At 45.7% G+C, this 13,993-nt stretch overlaps 1 protein-coding gene across 1 annotated transcript in view; it reads right to left on the bottom strand.

Moving 5' to 3' along the window:
* Window positions 1-1,344: 1,344 nt before the first annotated feature.
* Window positions 1,345-13,993, bottom strand: part of LOC147457070 (DNA/RNA helicase protein) — an 84,677-nt gene continuing 72,028 nt past the window's right edge. The window contains exon 3 of the mRNA XM_086512093.1: window positions 1,345-2,248. Within this exon, the coding sequence (XP_086368219.1) occupies window positions 1,443-2,248 (806 nt within the window). The 3' untranslated portion in view covers window positions 1,345-1,442. The remainder of the gene's footprint in view (window positions 2,249-13,993) is intronic.

Genomic DNA, 13,993 nt, shown 5'->3' with positions numbered 1-13,993 from the left:
TAATCCAAATACCGCCATTTATGTTTGCATTTGATGAATATGAAATTATGTGACAAAAAGGTAGTGTTAACAATTATGGCCAACTACAGGTAAAAAATCTCATTCTTTTCACTTGCTAAGCACGGTCACACATTTGTGTAGGCTAGGATAATAATGGTCCTTATGCCATTGATAAAAGTTTGTCTATTTAAGCACAAAAGTAGCATTACCAATTAATGGCTGACTACATCCTAAAAAACCCTTAATTCGAATAAATATGCAGGTTTGACTAGAACTTTTCCACATAAATCTCAAAGCCTCTTTTGTCTGGAAGTGCCTTTCATCTTTTCACTAAAAAAAGCAACATAATGTACATAAATTTAAAGAGGAGAACTCAATGAAAACCCATCCTCATTCTCTCAGCCCTTACATCAATTTCATACTTTTCTTATGCTTGTTCAAAGCATTCCATGCCTACATGCCTTTTTCATTTATCACTACCATTAAAGTATTTTGCTGACCCTCAAGCACTATGCCAAATTCTCCTCTTTTAGATTGGAGCCGTGTACCGAAGTATGGTGGGTCTCTAGACATACTCGTGTGAGCCTGTCACCAAGAAGTACAAGGCTACGAGGAAAATCAATATCTGAAAGCTATATGTAGATCAAGGTGGCATGTATGAAGAGTGCAAAATGAACCACCAAGGAGGTGCACACTGCCAAGTAATGTGCCCCTAATCCATACTGAAAAAGACTCAAGTGCGGGCTCACTGCCTGAGAAAAGCATTGTCATGCTCTCCTGATTCCCCCTTACATGTTCAAACTTCACATTTTTTGCTTGGTTTCAACTTAAAGTCTGCAGCAATCACACTCCCTTATATGAGCTAGCTGTACACAGAGGGCCTGTATAAATAATGTCGGGCTCTCTCTCTCTCTCTGAGCATGAGAGAGAGAACCTGTGAGCAATCATGTGATGAGCACGAGGAAAAGATGTATTTTGTGTAGAGAGACACAAGATACGTCTTTTCCTCGTGCTCATCACATGATTGCTCACAGGCTCTGTGCCCCTCTCTCTCTCACCACAAGCTGCATCTTTTCCTCGTGCTCATCACATGATTGCTCGTAGGCTCTGTCTCTCTCATGCTCAGAGAGAGAGAGAGAGAGAGAGAGAGAGATGCGGAGCTATCACCGTAATCCTCGTGTATTCAAAAACAACAATCTTGTCTGGTCTAACCTGCAAATGCCCGAACTAAACCCTTCGACTATACAATTACATTCGATGTTAGCACATCAAAACCCTAGAGCAAAGATAATCAAGAACTACTGTCTAAGCTAGGACTTCATACTTTTTCTCGGTTGCCAATCCGCCACCAAACTAGCAAGCTCAATTTTCACAGCTACTTCACACTACTATTCACTTATCCTCTTTTGCCAGTCAACAGCCAAACTAGCAAGCTCAATTTCTCACATCTGCATTAAATGCTGTACATCTTGAATGCGTGTTTTGCGCATCTGGTCGGTGGACTTACCAAAAGCTGAAGAAGCAAGATTTCTCTTCTTCTCTTGCAGCTCTAAAATGCGCTCCTCAATGCTGTCCCGAACAATCAGTCTTACAATTTCGACATCTCGTGTTTGGCCCAGCCGATGCACACGGTCCATAGCCTGCTCTTCAATGGCAGGGTTCCACCAAGGATCGAGCATGTACACTTGTGAAGCAGCAACAAGGTTTAGCCCAACACCTGCTGCCTTCAGACTCAACAGGATTATGTTTGGGCTATCAGGACCCTTCGCTTGAAAAGCTTTTAAAGCAGCCTCTCTCTTCTTCAGAGACATACTACCATCAATACGAACATATTTGAAGCCCGCTGCCTCTAAAGGTGCTTGCACAAGGTTCAACATTCCTGCAAACTGCGAGAAAACAACAGATTTGACATTTGGGTCGTTCTTCCTGACCTCTAAAAGCAATGCCACGAGCGCCCGTATCTTCGCACTCCACTCTTGCTGTTGCGTTTCTGGCTCTGTGACCTCTCTTGTTTCTACTGCTGGTGGCGCTGCAAACAGATCTGACGCTGTCAGTGCAACTCGACACATGGGACACTTCTCCTTGTCCTGCATTAGAGTTTTCTCTATGCATTTGCGGCAGAAAACATGTGAGCACTTTGTGATAACAGCCAAAGTAGGGGGTGAGAGGCAAATTGGGCAATCAAAATCATCTCCGCTCTGTAGGACTGATAAAAGCTTTTGAAGCAATTCAGGAGATGAAGATAAATCTGCACACAAATACTACCAAAGATTAATCCAGGAACAACATAAGATAGAAAAACTAACTGTCAACTAGATACCAAGGGCAACGGAGCACTAAAGTTCAGTAAAACCATTCTATGTTGCTGTCGAAAACAATACACGACCATCAAGCATACTCACAGGTGGAAGAGAAAACCAAAATCTCTGATTTTGTGTGCTTACAAGTAGCAGTAAACCATTGCCTGCACCTGTCCTCTCTCCATTGTTGCAATACATTTCAAAACTGAGACGTTTAGAAATGTTTCAGAGGCCTCCCTGCCAAGATGTTTCAGAGGACCCAAACCTAGGGGTGCTCTTTAAGGTTTGTCCTTAAGGTCCGTCATTTTTACAATGACCGTACAGCATCCCGGAAATTGTACCACGTTTTACAGCAGACTTCAAGGCGGGAAAAGAAGGAAGCCATGTGGTAGTGCGGATTTGCTTTTACAGCGCCAGCTTGAAAGCATTGACTTGCAAAGATTTTTGGAGCGCCATTTTTTTAGCAGTGCTTGCTTTTGGGAGCAAGATTCTGTAGCTTTTTACTTTTTGGGCTTCACCTCCTTTATCAGTATGACATGGGGTTCTCTTTGGCAGACCAGTGCATGGGTGCACGATAGAGAACGACTCCCTAGCAATTGTAAACGAAAGGGGCCCCTGACTTGGGGGCCAATGCTACCGAGAGTAGAACTCTGCCATTCCATGTCTCCTTTCCACAGTGTGACGTAAGTTCAAGTGTTTGCTATTTCAGTTCAATTCGGTGATTATTGCAGTGATTCTACCACCTTGCCACTGAATGCCGATTACAACAGAAGGAAGAGAGACGGAATAGGGTTTTCATTTTCCATGGTGCCAAAAACTCCTCCCATCAAAGATGACTCTGGAGAAGAAGCCATAGAAGGAAAAACTGGGGGAAGAAAAACCTTAAGATCAGGTACAAAATAAAGGGCGCATAAGAAGGTAGAGATCTCATAGATGTCGGTGGAATAGAGAAAACAGGAGGATCAGTCACAGTGGAGTTGAGATACAGGTGCCGGCCGAGGTAAAGTACATCCTAGAATCTCATAAAAATTTTGATCATCAAGCGATACCTTTGCAAGTTTGCCTTTCTATGATGGGTTCTTATAAACGTTATGTTTCTTCAACCCCATGTAATGTCTGTCTCCCGACTCTTACCAAGGTAAGTTTTTCTCTGGTATGTGTGTTAACCTTGTGAAGACCAAGGCTATGGTATTCAATACTACAGCACAATGGGTTAGGCGATCAGCACCTACTTTTACTAAAGGACAGGACCGAGTGGAGTATATGGATATGTATACTTACCTTGGAGTGGTTTTTAGTGGCCCGATTTTCTCCATGAGGAGAGCCGCAGAGACTAGACTAACTAGAGCATATGCAGCATTGGGGGGTTTGGAGAGGATGTGTTCACACATTCAGTTCTAGGAGCCTCGCACCAAGCTATGGCTTTTTTGATACTCTAGTTGCCTCAGCTATGCTATATGGAGTACAGATATGGGGACCCTCGGAAGATCATCATAGTCGTCAGCATGGACGTACAGATGGGTGGCGAGACATGGAGAGGCCACTTATCTCCATGATCTCCACGATGATCAAGGCTAAGGCCTCAATTCCCCATGCGATCATCGCAGTAGAGCTGGCTGCCCCTCCTTTGGTGGTTGAGGTCCTTACGAGATCACAGCACAAGGAGATACATCATGTTGGTATGCACAGATGGCATAATGGTTTGAGCTACATGGTTTCTCTATGGCTCCCCCCCTTTCACTATTCTCTAGATGCACCCTCTCTCTCTCCGACATGAAGGGAGGTCTGTTTCAGTTGGATACCCAAAGGACATGGATACAACCTATAGAGGAGCTGGGCACGAAGATGACTACATATAGAGAACATTTTCTCGAGTTTACAAAGGATGGGTTCTTATCTAGGCTTGCCCACCTGGACACTTACTAGTCCTATGGATTACGATGTGCTATTGGACAGATTCAAACATCATCACATCAGTTCGAGATTGAGATCGGTCGATATCGAGCCATTTAAGCAGACACCAGGTGTCACGTGCGCATTGCAATTGCGCTACGTGGACAAGCTTCTGCTACAATTGTGCGTCAGTCGTAGTCTTAGCTTACGACCTAGTCTAGCACCCTTGTGAGCCTCTAGCAGGACGTGCATGTCCACGCAACATACCCTCACTTGCACAGTTAAGTCACTTAAGCATATAGGCATATGAACAATCACTTAAGTCATTTATTAATAAGTGACTTTGACATGACATTTATCAAAAGTCGGTAGGGCAAATGGCTAAAAGACGTATAAAAGAAGCCCTTTGGGGCACTAGACAAGGCAAAAGAGGCAGAAGACAAAGTAGTATTGACAGCACCCTCTTCTTAGTAGTACCCAACAGCCATGAGTGTTTTCAGCCAGCCTTGGCATTTTCCCTAAGCCTCTCCCACCAGCGTTTTTCAGCCCTAAACACCCTGAATTCGGCGATCAGCCTTGCGGATGAGCAGCGTTTTCAGATCAGCCATCAGGACCAGCATTTTCAGTTTTTCAGCCATCGCCATCTCATAGATAGCAAATCAGCCAACAGCCTCCTCCTCCTCGTCGCAGTACGAAGCATCTCCAGCATTACCCATTAGCACCACAGCAGCACCGCAATACAAGTCGTCGTCGTCGTCGTCGATGCAAAAACCCAGCATCTAGAACCCCTTGCGTTTTGGCTTGGCTCCTGCCTAGCTCAACCTAGGGATCATCAGGACCTCCGTGTCCTCGGAAACAAGTACCCTCAGCACTTAGCCTCTCAAGTACCAAGCACCTACCGCAATACCCTCAGCATCCTTGCATTACCAAGCATCTGCATCAAGTACCCATTTACATCTCAGCATCTTGCGGATACATGCGATGATAAAAGAGTGCTAACAACACAAGATCATCAGTGGCGTGTATTTATGGTATGCAATCGAGGACGCTTGCGATTTCAAGAGGGGGGTTTGTCACAAGGACGTGGCAACTATTAACTATGTCACATGGACGTGGCAATTGCTAACCTTAGTTATTGGTTTCTTTCCAATGATTTTTGTTTTATTTTTTAGACCCTCTTTTTGAAGTTGCAAATGGCCGGACATTGTATGGCCAATGTGAACGGTAGTTTCACCCGCAGACGGGAAGTTGGTCGGCACTGGAATTCGTATCGTAAGAGGATGTCTAGGCTCAGTCCAAGGTCATGTAGGTCCCTCCGTCGCACTTAGCAAGTTTTGGTGGACACTAGGAAGTGAACTCAATAAAGGCACAAAGTCAAGGTGGGACCACTAAAGGAAAATACCCGACAATTGGGCCACATTGTTTTGGATGCGGTCCCAATAAGGATAGATGGTCAGAAGACCAGTGGGAGCCCAACGGAAGCATCTCCTAAAAATTAGGAAACTGCTATTTTGGGCCTTGTTCGCGTCATTACCTTCGGAATGACAAGGGGAACATTTTACAACTTTGTCGTTAAGTCAACTGGGCAACCGATCGAGAGATTTTTAGGCGGCAACCCCGAAACGGGAAAATGCGTGTAATCGTGCCAAGTGGCGCATTTTAATACACTTTCCTCATGCATGAAGAGGTAGCACTGATTTTTAAGCTGGGAGGCTCATTTTACAAGAATTGTCACAGGTTGAGAGCTATGGAGCGCTTTCTTTCCACTCTGTGCGGTGTGGTGCTAGGAGTGATGACCTGCACACTACACACTGCTCTCTCCCTTACGTGCAGTTATGTGATGCCCTTCTCGCAAAGTGATTACCAGATACAAAATTAGCTTTTTCTTTCAAGTGTTTAAAGGCTAAAATTTCCTTGGCTATCCACTTGAAAGTAACTTCTTTCCCTTGTAGTGCATGAATGGAGAAGCAATCTCAGTAAAACTTCGGAAAAACCTCCTGTATGGGAACATAAGATTAGAAAGCTCCGAATGTCATGTATGGATTTCAAATCTGGCCATGACTTGATTGCTTTCACTTTAGCAAGCTCCATACGTACCCCGTCTAGCCATGACTTGATTGCTTCCCCAAAATGGGAGTAACAAGCCTGTAAATGTCCTGGGCATGCAAAACATACCTCACCTGTCATACCCATCTCCTCTACATGAATAATTTTGACGCCAATTCTAGTGATATGAAATTTGCACGCGCTCCTAGATCAAAGAAAACGAGGACTATTTGGTCCCTAACTTTGCCCCAAGCTCTGTACAATTCCATGGCATCTATGTTTGGTTGATCACCAACCAAATTTGGGACAAGTCCTATGTTGGGCTTTGGTTTCTTTCCTTTATGCTCTAACTTGTCCTCCTTATCATGTGACTTCCTTTGTGGGCATTCATTCGCAAAATGTCCCTCCTTCACAAATGAAGCATTTCTTGGCCTCTTACAGCTTTCCTTTCTTCATAAGATTTGCAAAAAAAATGCCTTTGTCCTTGCCCTCACCCACAAGTAGGTTTAGACTGCTTCTTGGACATGTCACCTACATCAGTGGAGGGTTTCTTTGTGGGAGGCACAGAAGGCTTTACTGCAGCATTCCCCTTAACTAAAAACTCTTTGCCCTAGGACCCTCTCTTGTTTCCATTAAATCCATCGGAATTTCCTTTCGACAGATTACTGGCCATTCTCAATCAACTGCGTCATATTCATGACAATAGTCTTGGTCCAATAGTCCCCGATTCCCTTGGGCAATCCATAACATTACTTCTCAATCTGTTCGAACAATGGCAGAAACTTGTAGGAGCTTATTGGCAACAAAGCCGCCCAGAACTTCTTATTGTAATCTTCAAGATTCGCACAATTAGCCGCATTTACCTCGTGCCATGTTGTCATCACATCCACCTCAAAAGTGTTTGTAAGCCACGCACGTGCAAAAAGCTCTTTGAACTGGACCCATTGACCCTGATTCAACAATGTGGTCCACCACCAAAGTCCATTTTCTTTCAAGAAAGTGGCAGCCTTGCGTATCTTTGAAGACTCTAAGAAGTTTCCTCCAACCTAAGCTCCATCAACTTGTTGTATGAAGGTCAAAGCCTTCAATTAGTCCTCAGTTCCCTGAAAGTTTCAACTTCACTACTTGCCCACCTTCCTTGCAATCCTTAGGCTCACTCAAAAAAGTCAAATTGTCATAAACAGGTGCCCGTAAAAGTGGTGCTCTGGAATTGACCATGCCAACACTCGCATCGCCTATTTTACCTATCATCTCTGCATTTTGGGCATATGGTTGTGAAAAACTGGCCATACCAAACTGTGTTCCAGGCATTCGAAAATGACCATAGGCACCCTGGAAACCTGGTTGGACACCTATGTTCCCATAAATAGGGTTAACCATGCCTGGTTGCATTGTTGCAAGCACATTTCCTAGCATAAACCTTGCAAACCTGTGGAAGGTCCAACCATAGCTTGAAACACTGAACCACCTTCCAAATAGCCACGATATGAAGGTAACGGAAGGGTCTAACGCATAGCCTCTTCATTACTCCCTTGACCATTCACAAATAGATCTTGTCAAGGTAAAGCAAATTGCTTTGGATTAATGGACACTGTTGGTTGCTCGATCACATGGGCTTTCCCTCGAGCATCAAGAGACCCCTATGCATGGGAAATCTCCTTTTCTTGCCAAGGCTCACTCATGCCGTGTGACGGAGCCGGTAACAGTGTAACAGGGAACGAGGGGGGAACCAGCCCAAACGTTCCGAAACGGCGTTCTAGACGAGTCCCGTTCCCGAAACAGAGATGGGAATGGAACGCCGTTCCGGAACGGGGTGTAACTGGAACGGTGTTCCAGCGGTGTTCCGGAATGGGGGGAACGAGGCGGAACGGCAAAACGCTGGACGGAACGGGCAAAAGTAGGCATTTGGGGGAAAAAAAGTGGGCTTTTGGGGGCAGATTTGGGGCTGTTCGGGGAACATATTTGGTGCAGTTTGAGGGCAAGTTAGGGGGCATATTTGGGGTTGTTTAGGAGTTTATTTGGGACTAAGCTGAATGGAGGTAATTCAAGCCTTACTCTAGGTGGACCGTTCCGGCCCCGTTCCCGTTCCGCTCCCACCTCCTCCTCCCCGTTCCCGTCCCGTTCCGGACCCTCCTGTTCCCGTTCCTCGTTCCCGTTCCAGGTAACTATGGCCGGTAAACCTTGTCTAGGAGCCTCTAAGAACTCCTGCATCCTTGGATTCTTGACCAATTGCTAAAAAATTTCCATACAACTAAGCAATTGAGCTCTAAACAACACGTCCTCTTCTTGAAGAGTTTGAAGGAACTTTCTCTGTGCCATGTGAGGAAGATCCCTTGTCACGCGCACATCTAACCCTATGTGCATGTGGACAAGTTGTACCTACTTCTAGGGTTTAGGTAGCCTAGGAAGTGTTCTCACACCTTTGTGAGCCTATATGCAGGACGTGCATGTCCAGGATGCATACCCTTTGATTGCACAACCCATGATCACTAGCATCATTACTCAGTACCCAGCATGAGCATTTTTTACCGCATGAATCTAGTTTCTCAAACTGCATATGAACCACCTCTTATAGTCGCTTTATTATTGAAGTGACTTGTGGCATTCCAAATCGTGGGAATTCAGCCAGACTGCTCGACCCAAGAGTTTGCACCTTTATATGAAGCCCATGGGGCGCTTGGAGAAGGCAAAAGACAAAAAGCAGACACAGGAGCACAGTGGCCAAGCAGTTTTCACAGTCCACAAGCTCTCTAGCATTTTCTCATCAGATCAGCCTTGCCTCGCCGCAGTCAGTCATCCCATGGCGACAAGGTCCGCGTTTTCAGTTTTCACCCCACAATTCAGCCAGCGTTTTCAAGTTTTCAGCCATCATCGGCATCACCGGCGACAAATCACCTCATTAGCTTCGCCGCATGATCCAAATTCCATCAGCATCTATCACAAAGTGATGATGTGGTAGTACTGTCCGGACACACACTGTAGGGTAGGATAACTGCTGACATGGCGGGACAACACTACGAACCTCCGGAAATTGCATTGACTGCTGACATTGCAGATTGTACGGCCTTCCGCGATTTGCGCTGACAGCTGGTGACGTGGCATGCTGTACGGAATTCCGTATTTTGCGCTGTCAGCTTTTTGGGCAGTTATTAGGCCATATGCTTTTAGGAGTTGAATGCTTTTAAAGCTTATTGCTTTGGGGCTATTTTTGCTTTTGAGTTACAACTTTTGGGGCTCTGCTTTTGGCATCCCTTGTAAGAATAAATAGACCCTTAGGACCTCACTCTTCTGGGTATCTGGAAGCAGAGTCTAAGAGCCGAGGACCTGCGGGAGTTGTACTTTGATCAAGCATTAATATAAAAAAAATACAAAAAGGGGCGCCAGTCTTTGGGGCCAATCTCTCTGGGCACGGAACTACGCCACGCCATGTCGACCAAATTGAACTGTGAATTTAAAGTTGTGAAGTATTTTAAGTGATTCTCTCATGTGTCGTGTTGGATTCTCATCGTGGAGGTGACCAAGATTGTGACAGCATCGCTAGCGTTTTCAGTTTTCAACAGAATCAGCCCTTAGCCTCGACCTCGTCGCCGACATCGTCGTCGTCAAGTACCACAGCATTTAGAACCATTGTACCAGACTTGTGCAAACTAAAGCAAATACCTCTCTAGCAATAGAGAGGGGGGCCCTTGGAGGGGGGTATGGGACCCCATCTGGTGTTGTGTCTCTCTCTCTCTCGGGTTCGCGGCGTGCAGCTCGTACGGCTCCCCTTGCCAGAGCTGCTGGTCCTGGGCGAGAGCTGCTGGTCTTGGGCAAGGGGCGAGCTCCTGGTCGAGGGCGAGCTCATGGTCCTGTGTCAAGGGCGAGCTACTTGCCAAGGGCGAGGGCGAGCTGCCTGCCAAGGGCGAGGGCGAGGGCCTTGACCTCTGAAGGACGAGGGCGAGCTGCCTACTGCCTGCCAAGGGCAAGGGCGAGCTACCTACCAAGGGCGAGGGCGAGAAGAGCCAAGGGCGACGACGAGCCAGCCAGGACGAGTCAGCCAGGGAGAAGGCAGCCAGCCAGGGTGAGGGAGAGGGCAGAGACCAGCCAGGGTGAGGGAGAGGGCAGAGACCAGCCAGGTCGAGCCAGGGCGAGGGCGAGGACGAGGCCAGCCAGCCAGGGTGAGGGTGAGGGCAAGGACGAGAGCAGTCAGCCAGGAAGAGGGCGAGGGCTTGGTGACCAGGGCAAAGGCAAGACCTCTTCTGGTGAGGGCCTTTACTCAGTGCTCGCTTTGATCTTCTCTCTCGGATGGACCAACCAGCCGAGGATGGTGATGCAAGTGGCTTCACCACCCCACAAAAAATGAAAGCGACATTCAAGCGGAGGAACAAAGATAGTATACTCTTGCCAAGCTCTCTGCAGGCAGGGAAAACCGTCAGAGTCCAAGATGATTTAATGATGGAGAGGGTTCAAGTGATGATTAAATCGGAGCTCAGCTTTATGAGAGATGACATCAGGAAAGAGATGTACGCAAACGCAGAGAGTTATAAGAATTCTATGTATGCAGATATGAGGAAAGAATTGGATAAAGCGATGCTTGGTAAGCATGATGAGATGTATCTATCTGTGAAAGGGGAGATGCAACTCTAATGCGGGTAGAAGTGAATGTAATGGAATGTATTATGCAGAAAAAGCTGGATGAGGCAATTGCAAGCTTTGAATCTTGGAAAACCAATGTGGAAAAGTGCATGAAGGAAAAAGATGCAGTGATTGAAGAGCTTAAAGGGGAACTTGCAGCTTGCAAAATTATGCCCAAAACGGAGGGGGGAAATCAGCCCTCGATGTTAAAGGAGCTCAAAGAAATCAAGGAGCAAGTGAAAACTCTACGCGAAGGGGAAGAAGTTGATGCCAGAAATCAAGGCAGCAAGGGAGAAGGGAAAAATTGCCTTTAATAGAGGAGGGAAAGTAGTGGTTTTGGAAAGACGCACAACATGACGGTGCGAGACATATGGGACCACACTCCGGATGGCGGCATGGAATTGTAATGGATCATATAGGCTGGATGTGGGTGCCTTTGAGGATAGCTTCAGAGATAGAGACATTGTCTTTTACTCAGAGACACATCAGAAATCTGGAAAGTTGATGCCAAGTGTGACTAGTTATTTATAGGAGACAACTTGTCGGCCAGACACTAGATCCCAGCATGGGAGTCGAGGTTCAGGAGGGGTAGCAATCTTATTCAAGGAGGAGTTGCAGCCGCTATTACAGATTGTCCGGAGAGAGGACCAGGCGAGATACATGTGGGTGAGACTGAGAGCCGAGACAGGCAGATTCTTATACATTGCTATATGTTACTTTCCCCCTAGCACATCAGTCTATACCTCACCTAAAGGGCAATCCCCTTTCTCTATACTTGATGATGGCATATGGGAGTTCCCTAGAGATGGAGATATCATTCTCTTGGGAGACTTTAATGCCAAGACAGCCAACTTCCAAACGGTATTTTATGATACCTCGGAGGAGATGCTTAGAGAGATGGATATATCGGAGATCGGGCTTGATAGACAATCACAGGATAGAGAGCACACAGAGTATGGGAGATATCTCATGGAGATGACGACTACGCATGGTTTTGCCATACTTAATGGTCTAGAGATTTTTCCTTCGTCTGGGGGATTCACATGCTTTCCACACAGACATGAGGCCAATACAATGGACTATGTCATGACTTCACCGAGTTTCATCTTTAATATTCAGGATCTCAGTGTGGGTCCTAGACCTGTTGGAGTAGCAGTGGACCATGCTCTCCTGACTTTTTCAGTCTCTTTCCGGTATAGTGCCTCTCAGACACCACGGAGGATTGCACACACGCGGTATACTTTTACACCAAAGACGGACTTAGTTTATGTGGAGGAGATTTACAGACGGATGTGGGCTGTTGAAGCACGTGGGCTTCACCAGGTGGAAGAGAAGGTGAAAGAGTGCAGGTTTGTGCACACTGAGCATAGGCGAAAGAGGGAGAGAGAGGTGGTGATGGAAATCGAAAATACACAGAGAGAGAGAGAGGCTCGTACGATTTGGGAAAATTCGCTAGTGAGGTTCTTGAGGCCTCACTTGTTCCCTTTATTAACTTTGGACCTTTTAAAAGGTCTTAAAAAATGACCTTAGGCCATGTTCAAATGTGAACATAGCCAAAGCTGAAAATATGACTTTATACACTGTTAAATGTACAAAGAGGGCAGCATTAGGCCTTTAACCCAACAACCTCCCACTTAAAGGCATAAGTGGCGCCTTTAAGTTATCCAACTCCCACCATCTGCATGCAATGCTCATGCTGAGCTTTAGCAAGGCTCTTGGTGAGAACATCTGCAGGGTTATCATGTGTGTGAATCTTAGTCAAGGTGACTACACCATCCTCCAATACCTGTCGTATGAAGTGGTATCGCACATCAATGTGCTTTGTCCGTGCATGAAACATGGCATTCTTGGCCAAATAGACAGCACTCTGGCTATCACATCCCAAGACAGGAGTACTAGCAGGCATTCCAAGCTCTTTGACAAGTCTGCCCAACCATATGGCCTCTTTAGAAGCCTCAGTGGCTGAAATATATTCAGCCTCAGTAGTACTCAATGCCACAATTTTCTGCAATCGTGAACACCAAGAGACAGCACCACCAGCAATAGCAAACACATAGCCACTAGTGGACTTCCTGGTATCCAAGTCACCTGCCATATCTGCATCACAATAGCCCTACAACTTCAGGTCACTTTTGCCATAGCATATACACCTAGATTGTGTACCTGACAAGTATCTCAGAATGCATTTCACAGCTTCCCAATGTGCTTTGCCGGGATTAGACATGTATCTACTAACAACTCCCACCGCATGGGCAATGTCAGGACGAGTGGCAACCATAGCATACATAAGAGAACCACAAGCTGATGCATAAGGGATTCCCTTCATAGCATTCACTACCACGTCATTCTTTGGGCAATTGACTTTGCTAAGTTTTGTGTGTGGAGGTAAAGGTACTCCAAGTGACTTAGCTTCAGCCATGTTAAACCTGTCAAGTACTTTAGCAATGTACTTTTCTTGAGATAAGAAGAGCAATTTCAGCTTTCTATCTCTCTTGATTCTCATGCCCAAGATGTGCTCAGCATCACCTAAATCCTTCATTGCAAAAGCTAAATTTAGCTGACGTTTAAGAGCATCAATGGTAGACTTATGCTTCCCAGCCATCAACATATCATCTACATATAGCACAAGGATTATAGGACTTCCATCATTATCCTTCTTTGTATACAAACAATGGTCTGAATGGCTGCGTTTAAAGCCTTGAGACAGCATAAAAGTATCAAACTTATTGTACCACTAACGTGATGACTGCCTCAAACCATACAGTGCCCTTCTTAGTTTGCATACAAGTTCCTTTCTATCAAGAACTACAAAACCCTCAGGTTGCTTCATGTAGATGTCTTCTTCAATGTCACCATGAAGAAAAGTTGTTTTTACATCCATTTGATTCAATTCTAAGTCAAGCACTGCAGCGAGAGCAAAAAGGACACGCAATGTCGTAAGCTTTACAACAGGAGAAAAGATCTCTTGAAAGTCAATCCCCTCTTTCTGTGCATACCCTTTGGCAACTAACCTTGCTTTATACTTGGGCTTTCCATCGACACATTTGACCTTGTAAACCCATTTGTTAGGAAGAGCCTTTCTTCCTTTAGGCAATGGCACAAGATCCCAAGTATTGTTTGCATGCAAAGATTTGATTTCC

The sequence above is a fragment of the Adiantum capillus-veneris genome, chromosome 5 (assembly GCF_014529385.1).
Source record: "Adiantum capillus-veneris isolate H3 chromosome 5, ASM1452938v2, whole genome shotgun sequence".
Taxonomy (NCBI): Eukaryota; Viridiplantae; Streptophyta; class Polypodiopsida; order Polypodiales; family Pteridaceae; genus Adiantum; species Adiantum capillus-veneris.
This window is presented reverse-complemented; position numbering and strand designations above follow the sequence as displayed.